This window comes from Eucyclogobius newberryi, unplaced genomic scaffold (assembly GCF_026437365.1).
Source record: "Eucyclogobius newberryi isolate DKJ021-1_F unplaced genomic scaffold, fEucNew1.0.hap1 SCAF_19, whole genome shotgun sequence".
In the NCBI taxonomy this organism is placed as follows: domain Eukaryota; kingdom Metazoa; phylum Chordata; class Actinopteri; order Gobiiformes; family Gobiidae; genus Eucyclogobius; species Eucyclogobius newberryi.
The window spans coordinates 33,878,388-33,901,038 of NW_027315823.1; the positions used below are offsets into that span (position 1 = coordinate 33,878,388).

At 39.2% G+C, this 22,651-nt stretch overlaps 1 protein-coding gene across 2 annotated transcripts in view; it reads left to right on the forward strand.

Annotated features, from left to right (window-relative positions):
* The window catches only part of arhgef25b (Rho guanine nucleotide exchange factor (GEF) 25b), a 60,059-nt gene that overhangs the window by 15,635 nt on the left and 21,773 nt on the right, over nucleotides 1–22,651 (forward strand). For both annotated transcript variants that reach the window (XM_072452748.1, XM_072452747.1), the window contains 6 exons: nucleotides 11,959–12,227; nucleotides 13,133–13,237; nucleotides 21,016–21,140; nucleotides 21,213–21,279; nucleotides 22,191–22,294; nucleotides 22,398–22,467. In XM_072452748.1, coding sequence (XP_072308849.1) covers nucleotides 11,959–12,227; nucleotides 13,133–13,237; nucleotides 21,016–21,140; nucleotides 21,213–21,279; nucleotides 22,191–22,294; nucleotides 22,398–22,467 — 740 coding nt within the window. The remainder of the gene's footprint in view (nucleotides 1–11,958; nucleotides 12,228–13,132; nucleotides 13,238–21,015; nucleotides 21,141–21,212; nucleotides 21,280–22,190; nucleotides 22,295–22,397; nucleotides 22,468–22,651) is intronic.

Below are 22,651 nucleotides of genomic sequence, written 5' to 3' on the forward strand. Positions count from 1 at the left end.
TGCTGTGTTTCCCTTCTCGTGTGTGTGTGTGCGCTCCAACGCGTGTGCGCTCCGTCAGGTGCGCGCTCCGTCAGGTGTCAGATGTGCGCTCCGTCAGGTGCGCTCCGTCAGGTGTCAGGTGCGCTCTGTGCTCATGAGGAGAGGGAGGGGAACGTGCGCCGCAAACGTGAAGACACAGTTTAAGCCTCTACGCGGCTCTACAACTCTGGTCGTCTATGAAGAACGACGTGGTTGAGACTCGAAAATATCACTACGATTGTGATTCGTGCAATATACTCAGATAAAACATTTTAGGAATACTTAATTTCGACTGGGGGCGTCACCGGGCCGCGAAACCTGGGGCCAGCCTCCTGGAGCAGAGGATGAGAGCGCTGACATCGTGGTAGAGCCTGACGTGGAGAAGAGCGTGTTCTGGAGCTGCTGAGCAATGCAGTTGGACCCGGGTGTCAGCGTGATCAGGTGGAGAGACGCTGTGGCGCGTGAGGAGCCACGTGAGTGAAGGAGACGTCCCGACTCTCGCTGTGGAGGAGGCGCCGCGGCACCGCAGCGTGAGCGGAGCGGCTGATGATATCCTGGTTCCTGCCGCGGGGCGCGCGGCTGGTGGATGGAAGCGTTTCGAGCGAAAGTGAGGAGTCCTGTGATGAGAGAACGCGGCGAGCCGCTCAGCTCTTCCGCCGGGTCAGGTGGATGCGCCGGAGGACCGCGGGAGGGCCCGGGGGGGCCCTGAAAGGACGGGGAGCCTTGAGTGGAGGGTCATCTGATTTGAAATTTGATTTGGAATCTGACATGATATCAGTCGCAGATACGGTTTGAAGCGACTGAGCCATCAACCTGAGCGTTTAAATGCTGCCGCCTGTGCGTTGATTGGAGCGGGGAGGAGTGACTGAGAGCGTTGATTGGGGATGAGGAGCAGGTGTAGGGGCCATGACGCGGACGTCCCCTGTCCTTTTACCAATCCTTCTTGGCCGGGAAAAACTGCATAACCTCTTTGGGATAAGCGCAGAAACCTGGAAGAGTCCATGGTGAAGTGAGGGATCTGACTCTCACAGACGGACAGGCAGGCGCCCGCTTGAGTGCGATGATGGCGCTGGGGAGAGGGGTCCTTCCATGGAGGCCGACGCAGATTTAGGTTAGGTCTTCCAGGTGAACTTACGCAGGCTTCATTAGTCTACTGTCTCATATGCCAAACATATTATTCTTTTCAGTTTTCAACATGTCTTTCATATAGGTGTTAAAATGACACTTTTACACTCAAAAAGTTTATGCACATTTCTCAACATTGAACACACTCCTTTTCTCTCGGCCAACAACATGTCTACAGCATTACTGTCCTAAATTTTGAGTCAGATTGGTTAATCTCTGTAATTTGACAAACAGACAATTTATCTTGTCTATAATTTGGTGCGGTGTGATGGGAAATATAGAAGTACAAGCGGAAATCCCTTAAACCCACTGCTCTCTGGTCAGTCACTTTGACTCGTCAGGGACCTCTCTGGACACCCCAATAGAATCAAATACGTAGTATCAGGTGCTACTGGGACCAGACTGTCCACTAACCTCTCGACCTTGACCCTGCGGTATGGTTCTGGATGATGCTGATCACAAAAGGGATACATAGGCACATCATCCTACACCCTTTGCCTCCAAGTGCTTTCTCAGCACTGTGTCTCCACACCACCATACGTCCTTGCGCTTGGTTTCTTAAGAGACCTTCTTCCGCTGCTCGCTTCGGTCACACCTATGACACATATGAACTGGTACATTTCCCATCTCAATTCATAATCTCATTATCATTACATGTAGTTATGTTGTTAGCAGATAAAAAAAAAACTCTCTTAGTTAGTGCAAACAACAGTGGCTGTATAATATGCCATTGTGTTTCTTCAGCCTCTGTCATGTCAATTATACATTGTACATTATTACATTACACATTTCATAACCTTTCTTCAAGTTGATCACTTATTTTCTTCCCTCTATTCCATGTCTGTGTATGTTGATCGATTGTCCTGATTGTCCCCATTGTCCCGATTGTATAATACAGGTGTTCAGCACCCATATTACCGTCATCGCTGTGATGATGATAACTGTTGATTCTTTTTCGCAGAGTATGGTACTCTGCGCACCGTAGCCTCTGGCTCTCGTTCATCGTAGCAGAGTATCGTACTCTACCGTAGACTCTGGACAAAACTCATACAAACAAAGTCCTGCGTCTGCGATGTTATGGATCTGCCGCTGTGTTGTCCAGACATTTCTCTCACTTTCCCCATGAGAGCACCCATGTTCTCGTCCCTCCAATGGTCGGTGTGAGGACGACACGGTGTGGCTCCGTCCACTTTGCTCGTCCACCTGGCTCGTCTCTGTAAACACCACATCTCCAACTTGCTGCGGTGATAAACAAAGTCTTTTCGACAGTTCAGTGTATTTCAAACAGTTTTCTTGTTTACAATTTTTTTTTTTTTTTGTAATTATTGATTCGGAATATTTGTTTACACGTATATCCCTCCTTTTTGATAAATGGCTTTGCCCATTTCTCAAACTTCTACATTTAACCAAAATTCAATAATCCAGATAGTTTACAACGTTCACTAATCCAGGATGTAATCAAGGAAGAGATGGAATTGCGTCTGTCACTCCAACTCCGCAATGTCACCTCTTGACCTTTCACAGTTCAGTGGTCACATCCCTGGCTGAGCCCCTCCTTCCACGGCGCTGGGCCCCCACCCTGTGTGTCTGTAATCCGACACTGCCAAACCTATCTGTTTTACCACCATTTGTTTCAAACTCTAAATGTTTCAAACTCTAAATGTTTCAAACTCTAAAAGTCTCAAACTCTAAATGTTTCAACCTCTAAAAGTCTGGTGTCCACGTGTGTGCGCGCATATGTATGTATGTATGTATGTATGTATGTATGTATGTGTGTGTGTGTGATTCAAATACATCAAACAATAATAATTATCTCAATAATTCCCCCGTTGAGCTGGCCATAAGGGTCACTTCACAACTTAGAGTATTAACATCAAATTTCACATCTCCTCTGTTTGTGTGGCCTGAATAAAATCACCCATCTAATGTAATATGTGCTAATCTTTTATATGTGCTTCAGGTGAGATTCAAACTCAATCTCTCACACCTGCTCATGTGGTGCTTTACAAACATTGTGTATTAGTTTGTTCTAGCAAGTCTATATGTGTATTAACAATCAAAATGATCCTAAACCTTCCCCTTGTACATAAGGCACATCATTTTATCAGTCTAACCATCTCTTGCCTCCGTCCTGAGTCCTCCAATGTTTAAGTCCTATTATCACTGGTTTTCATAACTTCTATAGCGTCTAAATTTAGATGATATTGTCTAATTTAAATCTATTCAATTCTTGATTGAATCTCAACAATCCTTCAGGTATTTCAAATTGAAAACTCAAATTATTTCCCTGTTAATGTTACTTTTCCTATTCATCATCATCATTCAACCCTCCCCCTGAGGTGTTGCTGTTAGTGTCCCTGTGATCCGTAAAGATAACAACATCTGCTCCATCCTGAGTCCTCTCCAGATTATTTGCCAGTCAATAGCCCCTTATCTCTGACTATCTTTTATGACTTGGTGTCCTGTTGTCTTTAGTTAATGACCCATTCATGTCTTTCCTGGGAGGACATTGGCACATCACTCTTTAACTTATTCCCTCACTTACGTCTACATCGCAATACGAGGTTTCCTCATGATAATACAAATAAATAAGTTACTGATATAACTTTTACTATCACTTTACTTACTACTCATTCTACTCCTATGTCCAAAAACATCAGTAGTCACTTATTTACCCACATTATCACTCCCAGGCCTGTGCCTGCATTTGATCCTAAATTTAAAAACACTTCTGTCTTTTCGTCCTGTACTTTCATCTAGTCATGCATTATGGTTACATAATAAGTCCAAAAGATAATTTTGTCAAGTCCAAAAATAAAACAAAACAAAACGTGGCTTTGTTTGGTGCACACAAAAAACACGATACCGTAAAAACACAACTTTTGTATTCTATGTCGGGGACAGGAAGTGTCCTGTCTGTGATCACATTCCCCAAAAATATTGGCCATCTATAAAAATCTGAATTCATCTTCATCTCCTATCAAGTTTAATACAATCTTTATAATTGATTGATGTCAATCAAACAAAACCCTTAAAATTTGTTCTACAGAGCTCTCAATAACTAAAAATTTAAAACCAGCTGAGTTTAGTTTTACTTATTTCATCCGTTCAGAGCGTCCTCTGAGCTGCTTTCTTCCCATTCTCCTGTCTTGTTGACCCCCCTTATCTCCCCCTCTCTGCCATGTCATCTGAGCATACTGGAAGTCTCCCTCCAAAATCCTCTTATGACTTTTCCTTTGTCTTTTTACAGTTTGGGGTGATAATTCTGGCATTATGTGGTCTCGGTCGTCTGAGAGAAATGCTACTTGCTTTACAGTCACAGTCAATGTCAAGCTTCTAGAGAAAATTCCTTATTAGATTCCTCCGGACATAACGTGGTGTTTAAGATTCACCCGTGACTGCAAATTTTAGATCTCTCAGAATAACGCCTTGTGACCCTTGTATGATTAATTGTGATTCTCACTTGTTAGTTAATCACTTATTAATCCTCATTCACACATTCACACTTCTCTCTTACTTACTTCGCTCGTGCACAGCGCTTACATTCACTCGTCTTTATGTCAGTAACAACTCGGCATAAGGCTTCATAACTTTCTTTCTGTGAGAAACTTAACTCGTGGTGAGCAATTTAACTCCTTTATGTGAGAACTTATCTACACAACGCCAACCAATATTTTTTCTTTTTAATGAGTAAATATTACCTCCTGTATTTTATTTAATGAGTAAATATTAAACTCCTGTATTTTATTTAATGAGTAAATATTAAACTCCCGTATTTTTGACTGAGAAATATTAAACTCCTGTATTTTTGACTGAGAAATATTAAACTCCTGTATTTTTTGTCAAATGAGAAATATTAAACTCCTGTATTTTTGACTGAGAAATATTAAACTCCTGTATTTTTGACTGAGAAATATTAAACTCCTGTATTTTTTGTCAAATGAGAAATATTAAACTCCTGTATTTTTGACTGAGAAATATTAAACTCCTGTATTTTTTGTCTATGACAAATATTAAACTCCTGTATTTTTTTTAATGAGTAAATATTAAACTCCTGTATTTTTGACTGAGAAATATTAAACTCCTCTTTATGCGAGTAACTAAACACCTGCATAAAGCCTATGCATAAAACGTTTCATGGCTAACTCTTTCACACACAAAGTTTTTGTCTGACCTTCTTTGTCGCCTGTGTTCCCCTGCTGCTTCGAAACGACGCGCTCTCCTCGCGGAGAATGAGGTGTGATGGGCGGCCACGGGAAAAGTGGACTTCCTTCTGCTGTGCACACAGACTTTCACCGATTCACCCGTCAATCTCCGCGAAGGGGCTGCTTGTCGTCCGGCTCGATAGGACCAGAAAATGTCCTGGGATGGAGACATACACCAGATGCTATTCCGTAACACATAGAGAACACAATTCAACTTAGAATATGAAACGACACAGAAATATCAGACATTTGTATGGCATGCATGGGAGAAAACGCGGGGACTGATCACGCAGGCTGTTGTAAGCAGCCTGCGTGATCCTCCTGCGTCTCACCCTGTTTTTTCCCATGCTGGTTGGTTTTATTAGATATTCTGGAATAGGCGGGTCACATTTCTCATTGGTCAGCCTCACATCAAGGCACTTGGTATTTTTCCGTAGAGATAAAGCCTGCAAGGGGGGGTGCAACTCCCCCCCTCGGGTAAACATTCTTTGGCCCATCTTTACGACCCCTTCACAAATGCAGTTTGTCACACACCCGTTCTTCTCTTAGACTAATGATGCAGATAATATATCACTATTATGCAGATAAAATACATCACAGAAATATACTCATATATTCACATTTTATCACAAATACAAGATAAGATAAGATAAGATAACCTTTAGTGGGACACTTTGGAGACCTTCTTGAATCAACTCAACTGGCATTTGTATGTTTTACATCTGTTTTAGGTCTCGTGGGTATTTTTTGCTCCAGGTTTTAAGACATAGAATTCTGAACAGAAGGCAATTAAAGGTGGTATGGACGATTTTTTTCAGCAATTTTTTTTAATCATATTTCCTCGTGGTGTGGATAAATCATTAGTCCTGCCACGTATCAATCATAAAACGCACCTACCGCGCACCTGCAGCCGCGTGCGGTTCGTCCCCACGTTTCCGCGTGCCTAAGCGCATGGATCTATCATAATATAGTTCCCTCAGTGTACGGGGAAAAATGAAGACGGAGAAAGACAGTTCAAGCTGATGCAGAAGTGGACAGGAATCTACGGGAGAGGAGACGTGCGATGTGCTCCGTTGCGCTAATAAACAAACACACGTGTGTGTTGTATCAGTCCGCACGGGGGAGTGCGCATGCGCACTTCCGCTTGCGTTCTCAAATCGCCGAAAAATCGTCCATTGCGCCTTTAATTGTATTTTCAATTACGTTTTTTTTAAATAATTGAGTTGAAGATGGTTCGGTGAAGTGTAGTGTGGAGTTTTGATATTATCACGGCGATGTGTGCTCCCAGTGTAGCAGTGTCGTGTGCATACTTGACAGAACAAGACTCACACACTCAGGCTTCACAGTTTAAAACAACATATCAATGATCATATAAAAGTCATACACATCATAAGTTTGCCAGGTAGATTTGTATGCTTCTTTACTCAAAATGGTGTGAGTACAATTAAACACAAAAAAATAATAATAATTAAACTGTCCCTGTCAAAACTCAACTCCAGGCCTTTTCCTTTCCGCTGTGGTCCATTTAAATCCCTCTAATCTTTAAAAAAGCCAATTGGTCAACTAAGACATCATCAACATATTAATCGAGCACATTTCAGCAAAGCGAAGGTGGCAGACTAACAACAATATGGACCATGCAGCGGTTCATATTTACAGTGTCCCTTTATAAACACAATTGGCTAATCCTTTACTCCTTTACCATCCTAAAGTGTGGAGTCGAGCCCTGGGAACCGCTCCAGACACGTTTCCCCTGTGGCTTTGAAATGCAGTGGACATATATAACGTGGGCCAGTGTAACTGAAAGGAGGCCCGATGCTCCCTTACGTAAAAGCCTGGCTTGTCGTGTTGATTTGATGGAGCTGTGGAGTATTAAGCTCAGGTGCACAGAGGCTTAGGGCTGTCACCAGAGGAAAACCTGACCCGGGCAACTCAGAGATGAGCAGCAGACAAAACATATGCACAAAAAGAGTCCACAAAAGGGAACAATTTAAGACACGACAACGGAAGGTAATCAACAGATGTCCTTAAACACACTTGTTTGCATTCCAAAAAACAAATTTAAAACCGGCAAAACCTTTTGACAACTTGTTGTTTTTTGGGAAAGTCTATGAGAAACGTGAATGGGATATGTACTCCTGAAAGACAAGAGTTGGATAGAAATGGCAGAAATGGACTAAGGAAGAATGGAATACTTTGTAATAGTGAATCATAATCTAAATCAAGAACAGAATAATGACTGAACCAATGATCAAATCACAAAAGCTGTAATTATCTATGAACCGTCACGGGCAAATAACAAAACATCCAACTTTGTTCTGAACACAAGTCTCGCAAACTCTGCTGCTTCGAACTTCACAAACATCACAAATAAATATTGCTGTTTAATAGTCAATAGTTCTTCCTCCAAAGTCAGAACTCTACTCCAAACTTTTACTTGACCTCTCCATTTAAACACGACCCAGGCTGATCATTGACCATTAGAAATGACTGAATTATAACTTGCAAACAGCAGATGATCTTGGCAGTGATTTGCATTAGCAACACATTACGCATACAAGAGGTAAGGAAAAACTCATTCTCTTCGCTCTCGTCTGTCTGATCTCTTTAAGACATTTTTCTGAGTTGCGATGTCTTATGTAAATGCGCTGACACAAAAGGCTTCTGGGTAAAAACTCCTCTGAAATGATCCTGCGTTTACATCAGCAGAAGATGTGATAGAAACTGTGCAGTTCAAAGGTTTTTAGTGTTTCCACTTGGGAGACTTGGACTAAAAACAAAATGCAGATGTGGCCCAGAGCAGTGGAATTAGGCCAGACCAGTGCAGATGTTCAGATAATATGCGACTGACAGAAAACTGGAAAAGCCTACGCGTATTAAACACATCATGACAGCCCTTTTAAACACTGAAGCTTATTTTTGTTTTGTCCGTGGTTGTTAATGCTAGCAATTTAGTCGTTTGAGAGATGCAGATCCTTTTATTTTGACACATTTTTAGCTAAACCCAAATAATCTCAAAGCATTCTTATATTTATTTTGACACTTGGGTGTTAAAGGGGACGTATTATACAACATCAACTTTAAAACTTTAATGAGCTTTTAACCTTGTTAACCTTGAACAACAGTGTTTCCTCATCATTAGTTTACTCAAAGTTGTGTTTTGATTGATTCCTGTATTTTTGAGTTAATCCAGTTTGTCCTGTACGTAACTGAGGCTCAAGTCTGCAAAGTCGTTTTCACCTACCCCCTATCCCCGCCCACGTCCCTGTACTCTGTGTGATCATTTGAAAAACTGTAGGGTTCTAAAAGGTCATGTAGCCACACATAGTCTATAATAAAAAAATATACATGACAACCTGTTGCTTATTATGGTGAAATGTCACTGTGAAGAGGCGGAGCTTATCAGATCTACAGTTTTGAACAAGAAATCAATGAACCTGTTTCTATTAATAAGCAGATTTAGATCAATATTGCGGTTTACAATGAACAAAATGTTTAAATGATGATCTACTTATGTTATAGTTCAATACTAAGTACATCAAAAAATCATCACGTGTCTCCTTTAAAGCAGGCTTTTGTAACAACACCAACACAACGTCAATGCTTAAAAAAGCCACAATAAGACGTTTGGCAATATTACTATTTTGCGATACAATCACAATATTGAGTGATGCAGAAGTCTGCAATTTATATTACAATGTATTATTTAAATATTAAATCGAAGCTACGACAGAACTACACAAGCAGTGAATGCAGACCTTTACTTTCAATCCAGAGTCCAAATAGTTCATTCAAGTGTAACATACTTTGATATTTATGTTTTGTTGATATCACAGAAGTTTATATTGATATTTTGAAGAGTACATTGTTGTTACGCCCAAGGTTTCAAGGACTGCATCAACCTCTTTAGCGTTTCAGTCAACATGAACATTTAAATCACCTGTAATGACCAAACCATCAAAGTCTGTGCATACAACTGAAGCCACCTCAGTAAAATCATCAATAATACTTTGGCAGTGCTGGGGAGGCTTGTTTAAAACAATGAAGAGAATGGATGGAAACTGTTTTTGCTCCATTTTAAAGGATACACACTCAAATAATGAAAACACCCCAAAGGACAACTTAGCTGACCAGACAGTCCCTCCCACATTATGTTCAAATGCAGAAGGGTCTGGATTCGGACCATTGGGGGGTGTCAAAAAACTCTCCAATCATGAACCGGTCCAACCACCGCTGCTAATTTGTGTCACATGTCTCTCAAATGCGGAAGACATCTCTCAAATATTTTCGGAACATTCAGAACAAAATATATAACTTAATTTACCTCAGATTTACAGAGTTTAGTACGTCGCTTGTTGACTCAGCAGAAGTTGGCAACGTTTCTTCTGTGTTATTTTTATTCTTTCACCTTAAGCCAACATGTTTGTTTAGACACGAACGGACAATGCGTTTGTCTGATTGGTTAATCCGCCTGCCAATCACTCCCTTTGGAAATTGGAGGGACTGGGTTGGATCCCAGACCCTCACGGTTTTGTAAAGTGGTCTGTCAAAACGTGTTGGGACTGACTGGTCAGGCAAAAGGACAACCTGAGGGTAACTATTTCATCTTTAAAAACTGACACCAACTTAAAGTTGGGTGGAGCAGATTCTATGAGAACCAGATTTCCTGTGTTTTTGTCAAGCCATGTTTCAGTTAAAAACATAAAATCAAGATTATAAGAAGAAATAAAATTACTGATTAAGAATGATTTGTTACATAAGGATCTGTCTTTTAGCACACAAGTTTGAGACTAGTTTCAGTGGGACTGGGCCTTATCTTTTCAAATGGAATATAAATCAAATTTCTCAGATTGGGCAGCCTTACTCGCATTTTGTTTTCCCATCTGTGTATTGTGACAACAGAAATAACACTAGGGGAGGCTGTTTTTACACAGGGCCCCGTGTTGGTTTGATTTTTAGTATGATTATCAGTCCTAAGTCCTCTTTCTGTCATGTCTTTGTGATTTGAATATATGTTTTTCCTGTTGTGTGAAGCACTTTGAATTGCCTTGTGTACAATATTTGGATATTAAAAGGGATGGACAAATGTTTAAAATATTTGCCAATAGTTTGTGAGGACAATTATCCACGGACTCTTTGTGAAACATTGAAGGTTTTAAACTGGTTCTGAATAAGATGAGCCTCGCTTTAACTGTAAACGTATGTGATTTTTAATGTTTCTTTGGAGATTTTATATTGTACTTCGGCAACACATTGGTGCAGCTCTTGCCTCACAGAAAGAAAGTTCTAGGTTCGATTCTGGGAGGCACAACCCCCGTCTGTCTGCGTACAATTTCCTCTATTTCATATACAATAGGGTCCCCCAGGACAAGGAATCCTCTGCAAAGCCAACTTCCTGGGTAAACAAATGTCAAATGAATAATTAGAAAACAAGACAGGTTTTTCTCTCGTCCTCTCTCTGCTGCTTGTTTGATTCTGTTTATGTTGGAAATTGGTGAAATTGGTCATAAACATACATATTGAGTGAGGATCTTGGTCAGGATTACTGAGCGTGGTTCATGTTTGAAATCAAAACACAACTGGGCCGGTGCTTTTAATGTTGGATTTGGATGGAGAAATACAGCAGAAATGTATTTCTCTTCTCAAAGTCAGTAATGAGTCTTTAATATGGATTCTTTCAGTACAGATTCTTTATTTAGTTAATTGACAAGGTAAGTTTATTTGTAGAGCACAACTCATACACAGGCTAATTCAATAACTAATTAATAATTCAGGCTGGGACCCCGAAAATAAACATACAACTGACTCTGTACCCTCACAGTAAATTAGATATACTTGTATATATTTGAGTAGTTTATTATGTTATCTGAGCCAGTTTCAAGAAGATGTAATACAGTGTCATAATTTTAAAATTAAATTATGCTTTGGGAACCACTGCGTTAGAGAACAAGAAAGTTGCATTAAACTCACAATACGAACATATAAAAATCCAAAGAATCACTATAAAATGCAGATAAAATCCTTTCAGTCAAATAACTAACCATAAGTGTTGTCAATTGATCAAACGATTGTGGATCAGCTGTTTGATGCCATTGTTACACAGCATTTTATATAAACAAAACAATCAGAATAAACTTCAAAAAAGTACCATTTAAGACTAATTGGCTTGTATGTGGGATAATTGTTGTTTGTTTATTTTTACTTTTTTATTTAGCAGATTCTCAGGTTATCAAGGTATCTTTTCTATTCTTTACAGCATGATGATTCATTGTCTGTATGATGAATGAATTGAAGCTGAAGCTGAAGATGAATTGATTACGTTTATAATGATTATAATTGACTCCTGTTCAAAACTTTGAAAAAATTTAAAACAACAAAAACAAGACAAGACCAGAGAGAAAGTTAAGGCTCACTAAGTCCAAAATAGTGAAAATAGGAATGAGCCTCATTTGCAAGATAAAACCGGATTAACTCTAATTTACCGTAATCAATCTAAAGCAACTTTGATTACACCAACGATGAGGAAACTGTTGTCACAAAGTTAAATCTAATTAAAGTAGATTTATCATATGTCCCCTTCAACTTACGCCTGTTTGTCTCTTTCTGGCAGAATCGTACTCTGTTGCGGGCAGCGATGGTAGCATGGCGCCCTCCACTGCTCCGCCGACCTTGAGCAGCTCCAGTCCCTGCTCTCAGTCTCTGTCGGGGGGAACGCACAGCCCCGTCAATGCCCTGAAGAAGTGGCTCTCCAACCCCATCCGAAAGCTCAGCGTGGAGAGTCAGCCCGGGTCGCCGGGGAAACAAATGAGCCTGAAGGAAGACGGGGAGGCAACGACCCAGAAACACAACTATTCAGTCATCATCCCGTCTGGAGACACTGTGAGGAGACGCTCGTTACTGTGGCAATGAGGGAATCTACAATACTCAATTATGCTTTCAAATAGTGTGTGCGTTATTGACAAAAAATGTATATCTAGATAATGATATTCAGATGATATTATGTCAAGCCAACAGAAATGTGTCTTTCAAAGTATTAGTTGTGGTCATCGGACAAATGTGAAATGTCTGTCAAATTAATTAAAATTTCACCATATACTAAAGTTTACAACATAACTTTTTTGCAATTTTTCTTTTAAACCTTTTGTTCAATAAACAATATACTTATTTAAATTCTGCATATTTTCACAACAACAGTCATGACATTTCAATATATTGCCAAGTGATAAACCAAACAGGAACCTATAACTTATACAAATGATCTACTATTTCATATTCACAGACACAAGTAATGACTCAACCAGACCCAACAGAGTATAAAAGTCATGTTTGTCTCAATGACAATGTTGAAAATAAAACCCATCATTGGAAATACATGTTTTTATTTGATTGTAAATATTGTCTTAATGTGAATGTTTTTGAGATTATGCTTGATCTAGAATAAGTTATTTTCACCGGGAGTTTATTGAAAGTGTCAGCGTTATATTATTTTTTTGTTACCTTTTCACTTAAAACATCTTTATTCTCTGAGCCGTACATTGTAATTGCCTAATAATGATAATATAGTTTGATAATATTATGAAATTTAATCCATTGTATAAAAAGAGTGACAAAAAAATAACTTAACTGGTAAAAATCAATTGACCGCAAACGGTTGATTCTCATTGATCTTGATTAGATGATTGAAATGCCTCTAAGACATTTAACATGATTGTATTGGGACATCTCTGGGCTAAACATTTTGGCTTTTATTTGTGACTTTCTCTCTGGTTTCTTGTGTTTGTCAGATGTTTAAAGACGGTTCCTTGAGTCCAGCCTCTCCTTCTCCCACACAAACGTCGAGTCAGAACTACTTCAGCGACCTCCTGCAGGGAACAGCCACAGAAAGCCCAGTAATGACACATTTTACTCTCATTTTTGTCTCTCTGAATTGTTTTCTATTTGGGACACAAAAATCGGATTATATTTTTACTCTCCGTAGAAATGTGCTAAATTAAATCTTGACAGTAAATGTTTCTGGCCGTTTTTGGGTTAAAAACATTATAATTTTGCACATCCTCAAGACATAAATTTAATGTTAATTGTAGCCACACACCTTAAATGCACATAAATACATTCACTTTGAAACAACTACACATCAATTTCATAGTTTGTACATGATGTAATTTCAAGATTTACGCCACTAGGCCATGTTACAGGTGTAGGGTATTCTTACTACAAGTACTGTAAGGTTATTCATTGGCTCCCACTTATGAAAGAGGGGGACATTCAAGGTTAATATTGATTCAAGAATTGTTCAAGATTTCAAACATGACACACTGCATAAGGTGTGGGTATGTTTTATATCATATTTCAAGAGTAAGTTGGGGCACCAGCCGTATATTCGGCATTTAACAACTCTATATCTAAACATTGACATTGACCCCATTTCTGGAAATGAATTAACACTTTACCAAATGTGATTTATGAAGATTTATTGACCAAATAATTAAACAGATATATACATTTGGAATATGCAAATGAGTCAATAACAGATGGAAACGCTAGACATAATTGTTCTAGATCTATCTAATTGTGTGTTAGAGTTAATTCTAAGATGATATTATCAGCCATTCTGTGAAGTGCATTATACGAACGGAACCAGGGTTAGGATTAGGGTTAGGGTTAGGGCCTGTTTGTCCGTGTCGCCTCCAGGGTTCACTCAGGGGTCACACTGCAGCTCAGTCCACACGCTGCCCAAAGTACGGCTGCTCTGGAGCTCCAGGCTCTCACAGTGTCAGGCCAATGAAGCACTGGATCAGGTTCAGTGATCTGCGTTCTCCTTGGCTCTGAGGCATTCCTCAGAAAAAAAGGCCTTTGCACTGATTCACCGCTTAGACTGGTCTAAAAAGACTCTCCTGGACTTTAAAAATTGCAAAAAGGTCCTTTGCTTAAGATTTGCATGATGCAGTCTCAATCACTTTTAAAAACGGGCACAGAATTCTTAGTTAGGGGAGAAAAAAGTTAGCTTCCGCGGGCGTGTCTCTGGAATGTCTTTGTTCTGTAGCTTAGCTTAGCATCGCTAGGCCAGAGATGAGCCCTCATCTCCCGGGATCCAATCTCATGGACCTCTTGATGGAACTCTCTGGTGGAGCTCAGATGGAAAACTGAATGGAACTGCCTTTGTCTTCTTTCTCTCTCTGACTTACCCCTGCGGGCGTTGAACTTCAACCAATCAGCACACACGCTGTCAGAGCTTGATCAGGGCAGAAGGTCTGGAATAATGCAGCTCTTTGTTTGGCTATTAGGCCACAATAGTTACAAAGGTAAAATTAATAATTATCCACGAGACAAGTTATAAAACAGTAAAATGAACATGCAGAACACAATAACATTATGTACAGTAAATTCACTTGTGGACAAAGTCTGTAACCAGATGATTGTTTACAAAAAAAGCATAGTCTTTTTAGCGTTTTAGCTTTTGCTTTGGAGAGAAAATGACTCTCTGAGTTCATTTTAATCCAAAAGTCATTTGATGGAAGAAGTTCTTTCCAACGTTCAAATTGTCTCTGCTCCTGCAGAGATGCCATACATTACCACGTGGGGGTGGTACGTGGTACCATCTTAGCCCGCATTCCTGTCACCATGGCAACATTCAGAGGTCATCTGCAGATCCCTACACAGGTCAGATCTGTGGAAAGGCGACCCTGCAAATAGTAACAAACAAATAATTATCAAGGTATTTTTGAGCAATATAAACAGGTCTAATTACAAAAATGCAAGAAAGTAGTTGTTATGGCAATGCAGGGTTCAGAATATGCGGTATCGCATCGCAAAATGCGACGCAATTTTTCTCAAATGCGATGTGTTCGTCAGAAAAAAGGGCTTTTGTATCGCAGCTTTTGCGATACAAAAATGCGTGTTCCATTGTTTAACCAAAGCGCCTAAAAGTACTGATCACTCGTCAATCGATCGTCAATAACGGCCTGACACATGTAGGACGCTGTGTGGACATGACGAGTCCCGCTGCTGTCACAGATCAGAGTCTGAAAGTGGGAGGAGCCACGTGCGGTAAAGTTAGCGTCAGATTCAGACTTCCGAGGTCAATAGCTCCTAAACGCAAAAGTCTTTGCAGATCATACACATGCCAAAATACTCATATTTACACTGCCACGTGACTAAGACCTCGTTTTTAACAATCAGATGTGTATTTTGGGCGCAGCGAATTACACTGATCCGAATGTACAGACGGAGTCGAGACGAGTGCTTAGGGACCGTCATCAAATGTGCAGCCGGAGCGGTGTCGAGAGTACTTAGGAACCGTCATCAAATAGCAAAACGAAAAATGGAATTGAACGTCAAATAGAGCGGTACAATTTGAATAACACAATAAATACACCATGATAGACACCACAGCAACCTTTATTTTTCCATCAGAAGCTTATTACATATTTTTTGTGAGTGTATTGACTATTAATATGTAAATGAGACTCCTGCAAATAGTAATCTGATTGATGATGATATGGAAGAAAGTTGTAAATAAGGCCATCTGACTTTGTGTTGATTCATTTGTTCAACAACTAATTTTATTTGCAAGTTTTCTGTTTTATTTAAAGAAAAATGTTTTTAAAAAGTGTTCAAAAGTTAATTTGTTAAGAGTTTTTTTTTTAAAAATAGAATGTTTACAAATACATTTTAAATAAATAATCGTGTTATATCAATGGAAAATATTGATTGTTAGTCACTTTCGTGTTTTGCTATGCAAATTTCGAAAAATTAACGGATTGTTTAGCAGCACCGCTATACAAGTGAAAATCCTTAATCTGAGCCCTGCAATGTTTATTGCCATACTGTGGAATATTCCAGGCCACGCAATAATATCTCCATGGAGACAAGTAGTGTCACATAGTGCTTATATACTGCAATGACTATGGTGTCTACAAATATGAGCCGTGTAAGTTTTTCCAATTCCATTTGCTCGAGTTCGTCCAGTGCTGTTCTTATAGTTTAATTCTTGTCGAAACAAATCACATTGATGTTTCCATTTTGTCAGCTCTGGACAGTTTACATTACATCGTACATAAGATTCATAAGAATAAACTGTGCCTTAAAGGTGGTATGGACAATTTTTTTCAGCAATTTTTTTATCAGATTTCCTCGTGGCGTGGATAAGTCATTAGTCCTGCCACGTATCAATCATAAAACGCACCTACCGCTCACCTGCAGCCGTGTGCGGTTCGTGCCCACGTTTCCGCGTGCCTAAGCGCATGGATCTATCATAATATAGTTCCCTCAGTGTACGGGGCAAAATGAAGAGGGAGAAAGACAGTTCGAGCGGACTCAGAAGTGGACAGAAATCTACGGGAGACAGCGATGCGATGCACTCTGTCGCGCTAATGAACAAACGCACGTGTGTGTTGTATCAGTGCGCACGGGGAAGTGCGCATGCGCTCTTCCGCCTGCGTTCTCAAATCGCTGAAAAATCGTTCATACCGCCTTTAACAATATAGATGAATAACCCTGACCGCTTCATTTTGTGTTATGTACAGTATATTTAGAAGCTAATGTTGAAGTAGTTTTAGTAGACAGACGTCAATTTAAGGCCAATATTAAGAGCAAACCAGTCAAATAGCTGATTCTGAGTTTAGAGTCATTGCATTTACTCTGAGCCTCATCTTTATACCTTTATATTCTCTATTATAGTGGTTTGATTTAAATAAGTTATTCACTAGAACATAAGGTCTAGAATGTTTTTATTAGATATACACCCACACTTTCTCATGTATCAATTGAGTATAGTCCGTGTTATTTTTGCTGTACAAGTGGTCAAAAGTTTATAGTTTATTGTATTTGTCTTCTGTGTAACCTGCCGAGGGAAAAACTAGGCTAGAATAGTTACAATTTAATGGCAGTAGTAGTAACTGTAGTAGTAGCAGTAGTAGCAGCTGCAGCAGCAGCAGCAGCAGCAGTAGCAGCAGCAGCAGCAGCAGCAGCAGCAGCAGTAGCAATAGCAGTAGTAGTAGTAGTAACAGCAGTAGCTGTAGTATTAGCTGTAGCAGTAGCTGTAGTAGTAGTAGTAGTAGTAGCTGTATTAATAGCTGTAGTAGCAATTGTAGTAGTAGTAGTAGTTATAGTATAGTAGTAGTAGGAGTTGCACAGTTCTCAGTTCAGTCAGATGGACTGTGTGTCGGAGCATCTGTTGTTGATCAAGTGGAGTCTGAACTGGGTCAGGGTCAAAGGTCGAAAAGCCTTTATGATGTTTATTCTTCATTACACTTGTATCAAACGATGTACAAAACTATCAATGCTTTTCAAAGTGACCAATTCACAATTCAAAACTAAGTATATTTTTCAATGGGAAAAAGTCCTCAAATTATCGCCAGTAAACAGAAACTGAACTCACACTTTTCCTGGTTTGATCCTGTTTGATCCTGGTCCGATCCTGAATTATAATTTTTTTGACAATATCTTTATGTTTTTGTGCTGCAGTCTACTTTTAGTCTCTCTGTTTGTGCGTGTGTGCGTGCTTGTGTGCGTGCGCGTGTGCGTATGTGTGTGTGTGTTTGTGTGCGTGTTTGTGCGTGCGTGTGTGTGTTTATGCGTGCATGTGTGTGCGGGTGTGTGTGTGCGTGTGTGTGCACGCGTGTGTGTGTGTGCGTGTTTGTGTGTGCGTGTGTGTGTGTGTGTGTGTGTGTGAGCGTATCTGTGTGCGCGTGTGTAAGATAAGATAAGATAAGATAATCCTTTATTGTCCACACATGGGGAAATTCCATTGTTGCAACGTAGGTAGATACAGAGGTAGATACAGAGAAAAAGAACAGATAACTTATAGGAACACTCTCAATGTGCGTGCGTGTGTGTGCGCGCGTGTGTGTGTGCGCGTGTGTGTGTGCATGCGTGTGTGTGCGTGCGTGCAATAATTGTTTATGTCTTAAGAATTGAGGCCGATGTGGAGGAGTCAAGAGTACATAAACATTGTCATACCAGGATGACTTTTTTACCTGCTAACCTACTTTTAAGACATGAAAGTTCGTTTTTCTCCGCTGTCGGGAGTAGAGCAGTGAGGGCAGTAAAATAATAAACGCTGGGTTAGTTTTTTGACCCAGAAAAGCGTTTGGGATTACAGAGCAGAGGGAACACGATGTGGTCGGACGAAGCTAAATCCAGAGGATTATGGGTAAATTCACATTAGACCTGTGCTTTAGGTGATCGTTATATAAGTGAGAAGCAGCGAGTGGCATTTTAGTGACGGGGCAAAAGTGGCAAAGATGAGCTTCAAAACGACATTCAAGCACTGATCATGCACTGGTGGTACAGAGTAAACCTGTAGCGCCTTTAGAGGTCAGAATGTTCCAAATGTGAAATGGAGGTGACTGGATGCAAAATGAGGTGTAGAGCATGATACAATTTCAATGATAAACTGCCATCAGATCCAAATGCTAAAGGTTTACGTCAAGAAATAAGCAAGTTTGTATTTCCAGTGTAGAAAAGATATGTATGATCATACATATCTTTTACCTACAATACCTACAATTTTGAGGCTATATATATATATTATTTGAGTATTGTCTAGTAAAATCTAAATAATGTAAAATATGGCTCTTAAATGTCTTCAAACCGAGCTCTGGTATCACTCATTGTGTCTAAGTTGTTTTAATTTGGGGGGGAAAAAACACCTTGATTTGTCATATTTTGCGATTATCTGAGATGAATCCCAACTCTTCCATCAAGTTTTACATGATGTTTCACATTTGCCTTAATTCCGGAGATTTTTTAAAAATTTGCACTTTTAGATATCGCCAGTTATAGTTGCAAAAATGTATCTCAATAATTTAAGCATCCCTAACTAACCCACTGTATAGACCTCTACAAAGATATTCTGAAATGTATTAAAACAAATATCATGTCTAACTGAAGTCCCAAAGCAGCTTTTATTTTCTTATAATAAAGAGACTGGACTAAAACCTTTCCGCAATTATCTGTAATTATGTTTTTTTGTTGTATTTTCTTCAAAAAAAACCTTTTCCAAAAACAAGTGCAATTGTGACCAAACCAGTTTATAAAATAAAGTTACTCATCATTGCCCCAAAGCTCCTCATCATCACACAACAGACTGTGTCCATCTTTCCATCTTTATGTTTCCAGAGATCAGCAATATCTTCAAATACTAACGACTTTTCCATCTTAGATTTTACACCACCTCATTTTTCATGAAACCCCATAATTATCTGCCTTTCCAAACATCGAGGAGAATGATGCAACGTAAACGGCTAATACATCTGTGAAAGCTGGGAAAATGACTGTGTGTAAAGTAATTATGATTGTATGACTGTAAAATGTATTTCAATAATCAGACCGTTTGTTTAGTCCTGATATAGTCCTGGTTTAATTTGTATTTGAACAGGTTTAGAGTTTAGTGCCTCATTTCCGTGATCGTACTTGAAGTATTCTTGGTTTATTCTGGTTAAATCTTGGTTTAGTCATAATACTGGTGTGATCCTTGTTTAGTCTGGGTTTTTGTCCTATACTTTCTTTCTTTTTCATGGGTTGAGACACATTTGACTTATTTTGTAGTTATTTTTACCTACGCGTTTGATTTTTTTGATCAACCTTTGTCCAAAATTGTCCACATCTTTCTTATTTGAGTTTTACAGATTTATTGATCTTAGTATAAGAAGGACAGACCTTGCTTAATAATTTTATTTGGTTGTTAAGTGTATAAATTTAGTTGATACGCTGCATGATGAGCATGAAAAAGGAAGCAGTTTAATTTAGTTTTAGAGAAAGTAATGAGGGGTGGGAGATAATACGTTATACTTCATCTCAGTCCTTTTCAAGCTTAATGTGTTGTTTTTTAATGCTTTTGATGAATACTTGATCATTGTGGATTATTGTAAATAAAAATAATTTGACTATGCTTGAAAGAAAATAAATAAACTAAAACTAAATAAACTAAACTAATCCCAACCTTAAAGTGTGTATGAGGTTTTTACAATTTCCTTATTTTTATATTATTTGGTGTATTGATACTTGTTGTACATATAAATTATACTTTTACACCAATCGAGTATGTATTTGTGGAGAAAACACTGAAACATCTGTATAAAATGACAATTGCACCAAGAATACTCATTCCAAGTTTATGCATAATTTACACAAAAGGAAAAACTTTTTGGACATTCTAAACAGCCTTTATTTTGTTGAATGAATGTCATTCATTAAGCAAAATAAAGGCTCTCTCACATGTATTTTTATTTGTCGAATTTGAATTTAAATGTGTGCCATTGGATGAGTTTTTGCCCAGTGTTTGGTGGGTGATTTCCTAGTGTGATGTCATCAATTACAAAAAGGAAGTGAAATTATAAACCTTAAAAATGTGCTATTCTGGGATAACATTTGTATAATATTTTGCAAAATTCTAAATATATTTATCTTAACTGCATTTTTAGTTCAATGAATGGTCCAACCTGTCGAAGGCACTTTAACCAGGATGCCTTGCCTAACCTTCACCTAAACCAGAACCTCAACATAAATAAATGCATTATCTTAACTTTAAACTATGTCATTGGTCAAATTTATCTTGTAGGAATCTGATTTTTGGTCCCCACAAAGCAAAAGATATACACATTTCAGTCCCTAATGTGATGAAAACCCGCAAACACAAGATTCTAATCACTTTTCTGTGCTTTAGAGCCACACCAGCCTCTCCGCGCTGCCAAGTGAAAACAACAGCTCGGGGAACGATGATTTATCGAGCCCGTGGTCGTCTCCAGCGGACACGGAGGAGGCCAGAGCGGCGGCGTACGAGAAAAGCCTGTGGGTGACTCCAGGAGGAAGGAAACCACTTCATAAGATAAATCCCCCTGACACTTTTATCTGTGGTTTCAGATATGTGCTGACGGAGCTGATCGAGACGGAGAGGCTTTATGTGGAAGACCTGGGACTCATCGTGGAGGTGGGTTTTATATTTACATAAAAGATCTCAGAATATACTAATTTAAAATGTTGTTTTAAACTTGTATTGTATTTAGTATTAAACCAGTTTTTCATGTGTTTTTAAAAATACATTTTAAGAAATAAAGATTGTGATATTTCTGTATGTATGACGCAGAGCCTACAATTGTTTTGAATAATAATGTGAGTGGAGAAAGGGGGTAGGTTAAAACAGACATTTTATGAGCACTCGAGCTTTGCTTTGCAGAATACAGGATTTGTCAAACATGAATTAACCAAAATTAAAATATGAGTATTAATAAATTATATGAAAACACTGTTATAACATGGTTAAAAGCTCATGTTTTACATTTGATGTCCCTTTTAATTTATAAAGCATGAAATAATAAAAGTTTTGTTAGTGCATTACTTCCTGAAAGTTGTTGTTCTTTTCATTAATCAAACGGCTTAAGATAAAATGAATTAAACTCACCACAATTTTCCATATTTATTTAATAATAATAATAATACCTTGGACTTGTGTATTGTCTTTCTAGATACTCAAAGCGCTTTACGATGCAATATTTATTCACTCCAGACTGTATGGTGGCCAGTACCTGACAGAAGTGAGGCTGCTAACCTGCACCATCAGCCCCTCTCACCAGCACACCACAGTCAGACGTAGGAAAAGAACACAACAACATGCACTGCCTCAGCATGGTGTCTTTGAAGGAGCAGATTCCTACATAAACTATTGAGGGCAGACAATTTTTAGTGTTTAGTTGAAAGAAGGTCGACTACTTTACTTCTTTGAGTCCTTCGTGGTGCTGAGACTCAGGGATGTCTGTATCTGCTCTTTAAATTATTGGAGATTTGTGACCTTTACATTTGCACAGTGGAGTTTTCATTTCTTGTCAACAACTCTTTTTCCAGGGCTACATGACAGCGATGACAAACCAAGGCATCCCCGAAGAGATGAAGGGCAAAGACAGAATCATCTTTGGAAACATCCACCAGATTTACGACTGGCACAAAGAGTGAGCGTTCATTTTCTCACGTTTCACACTTCCGCTCTCACCATTGTTTGTTTCCCTGAGTTTCCTGACGCTCTGCCCCCGTTGGTGTGCTTGTGCGTTGCAGTTACTTCCTGGGAGAGCTGCAGAAGTGTGTGTCTGACCCGGACAGTCTGGCACAGCTCTTCATTAAACATGTGAGTGTCAATGAGAAAATACTGTTTAGATTTGGACTCTGGACAAAAGGTCTGAGGCTACGCATGAAGACTGCAGTTTGTGACGTTCATATCCTGCCTCTGTGCGCTGGCTCAGGGAGGAAAGAATTTAGGACAAGATTTCAGGCTTTGTTCACTGAGAACATTCTCAGTTCTCAGTGAACAT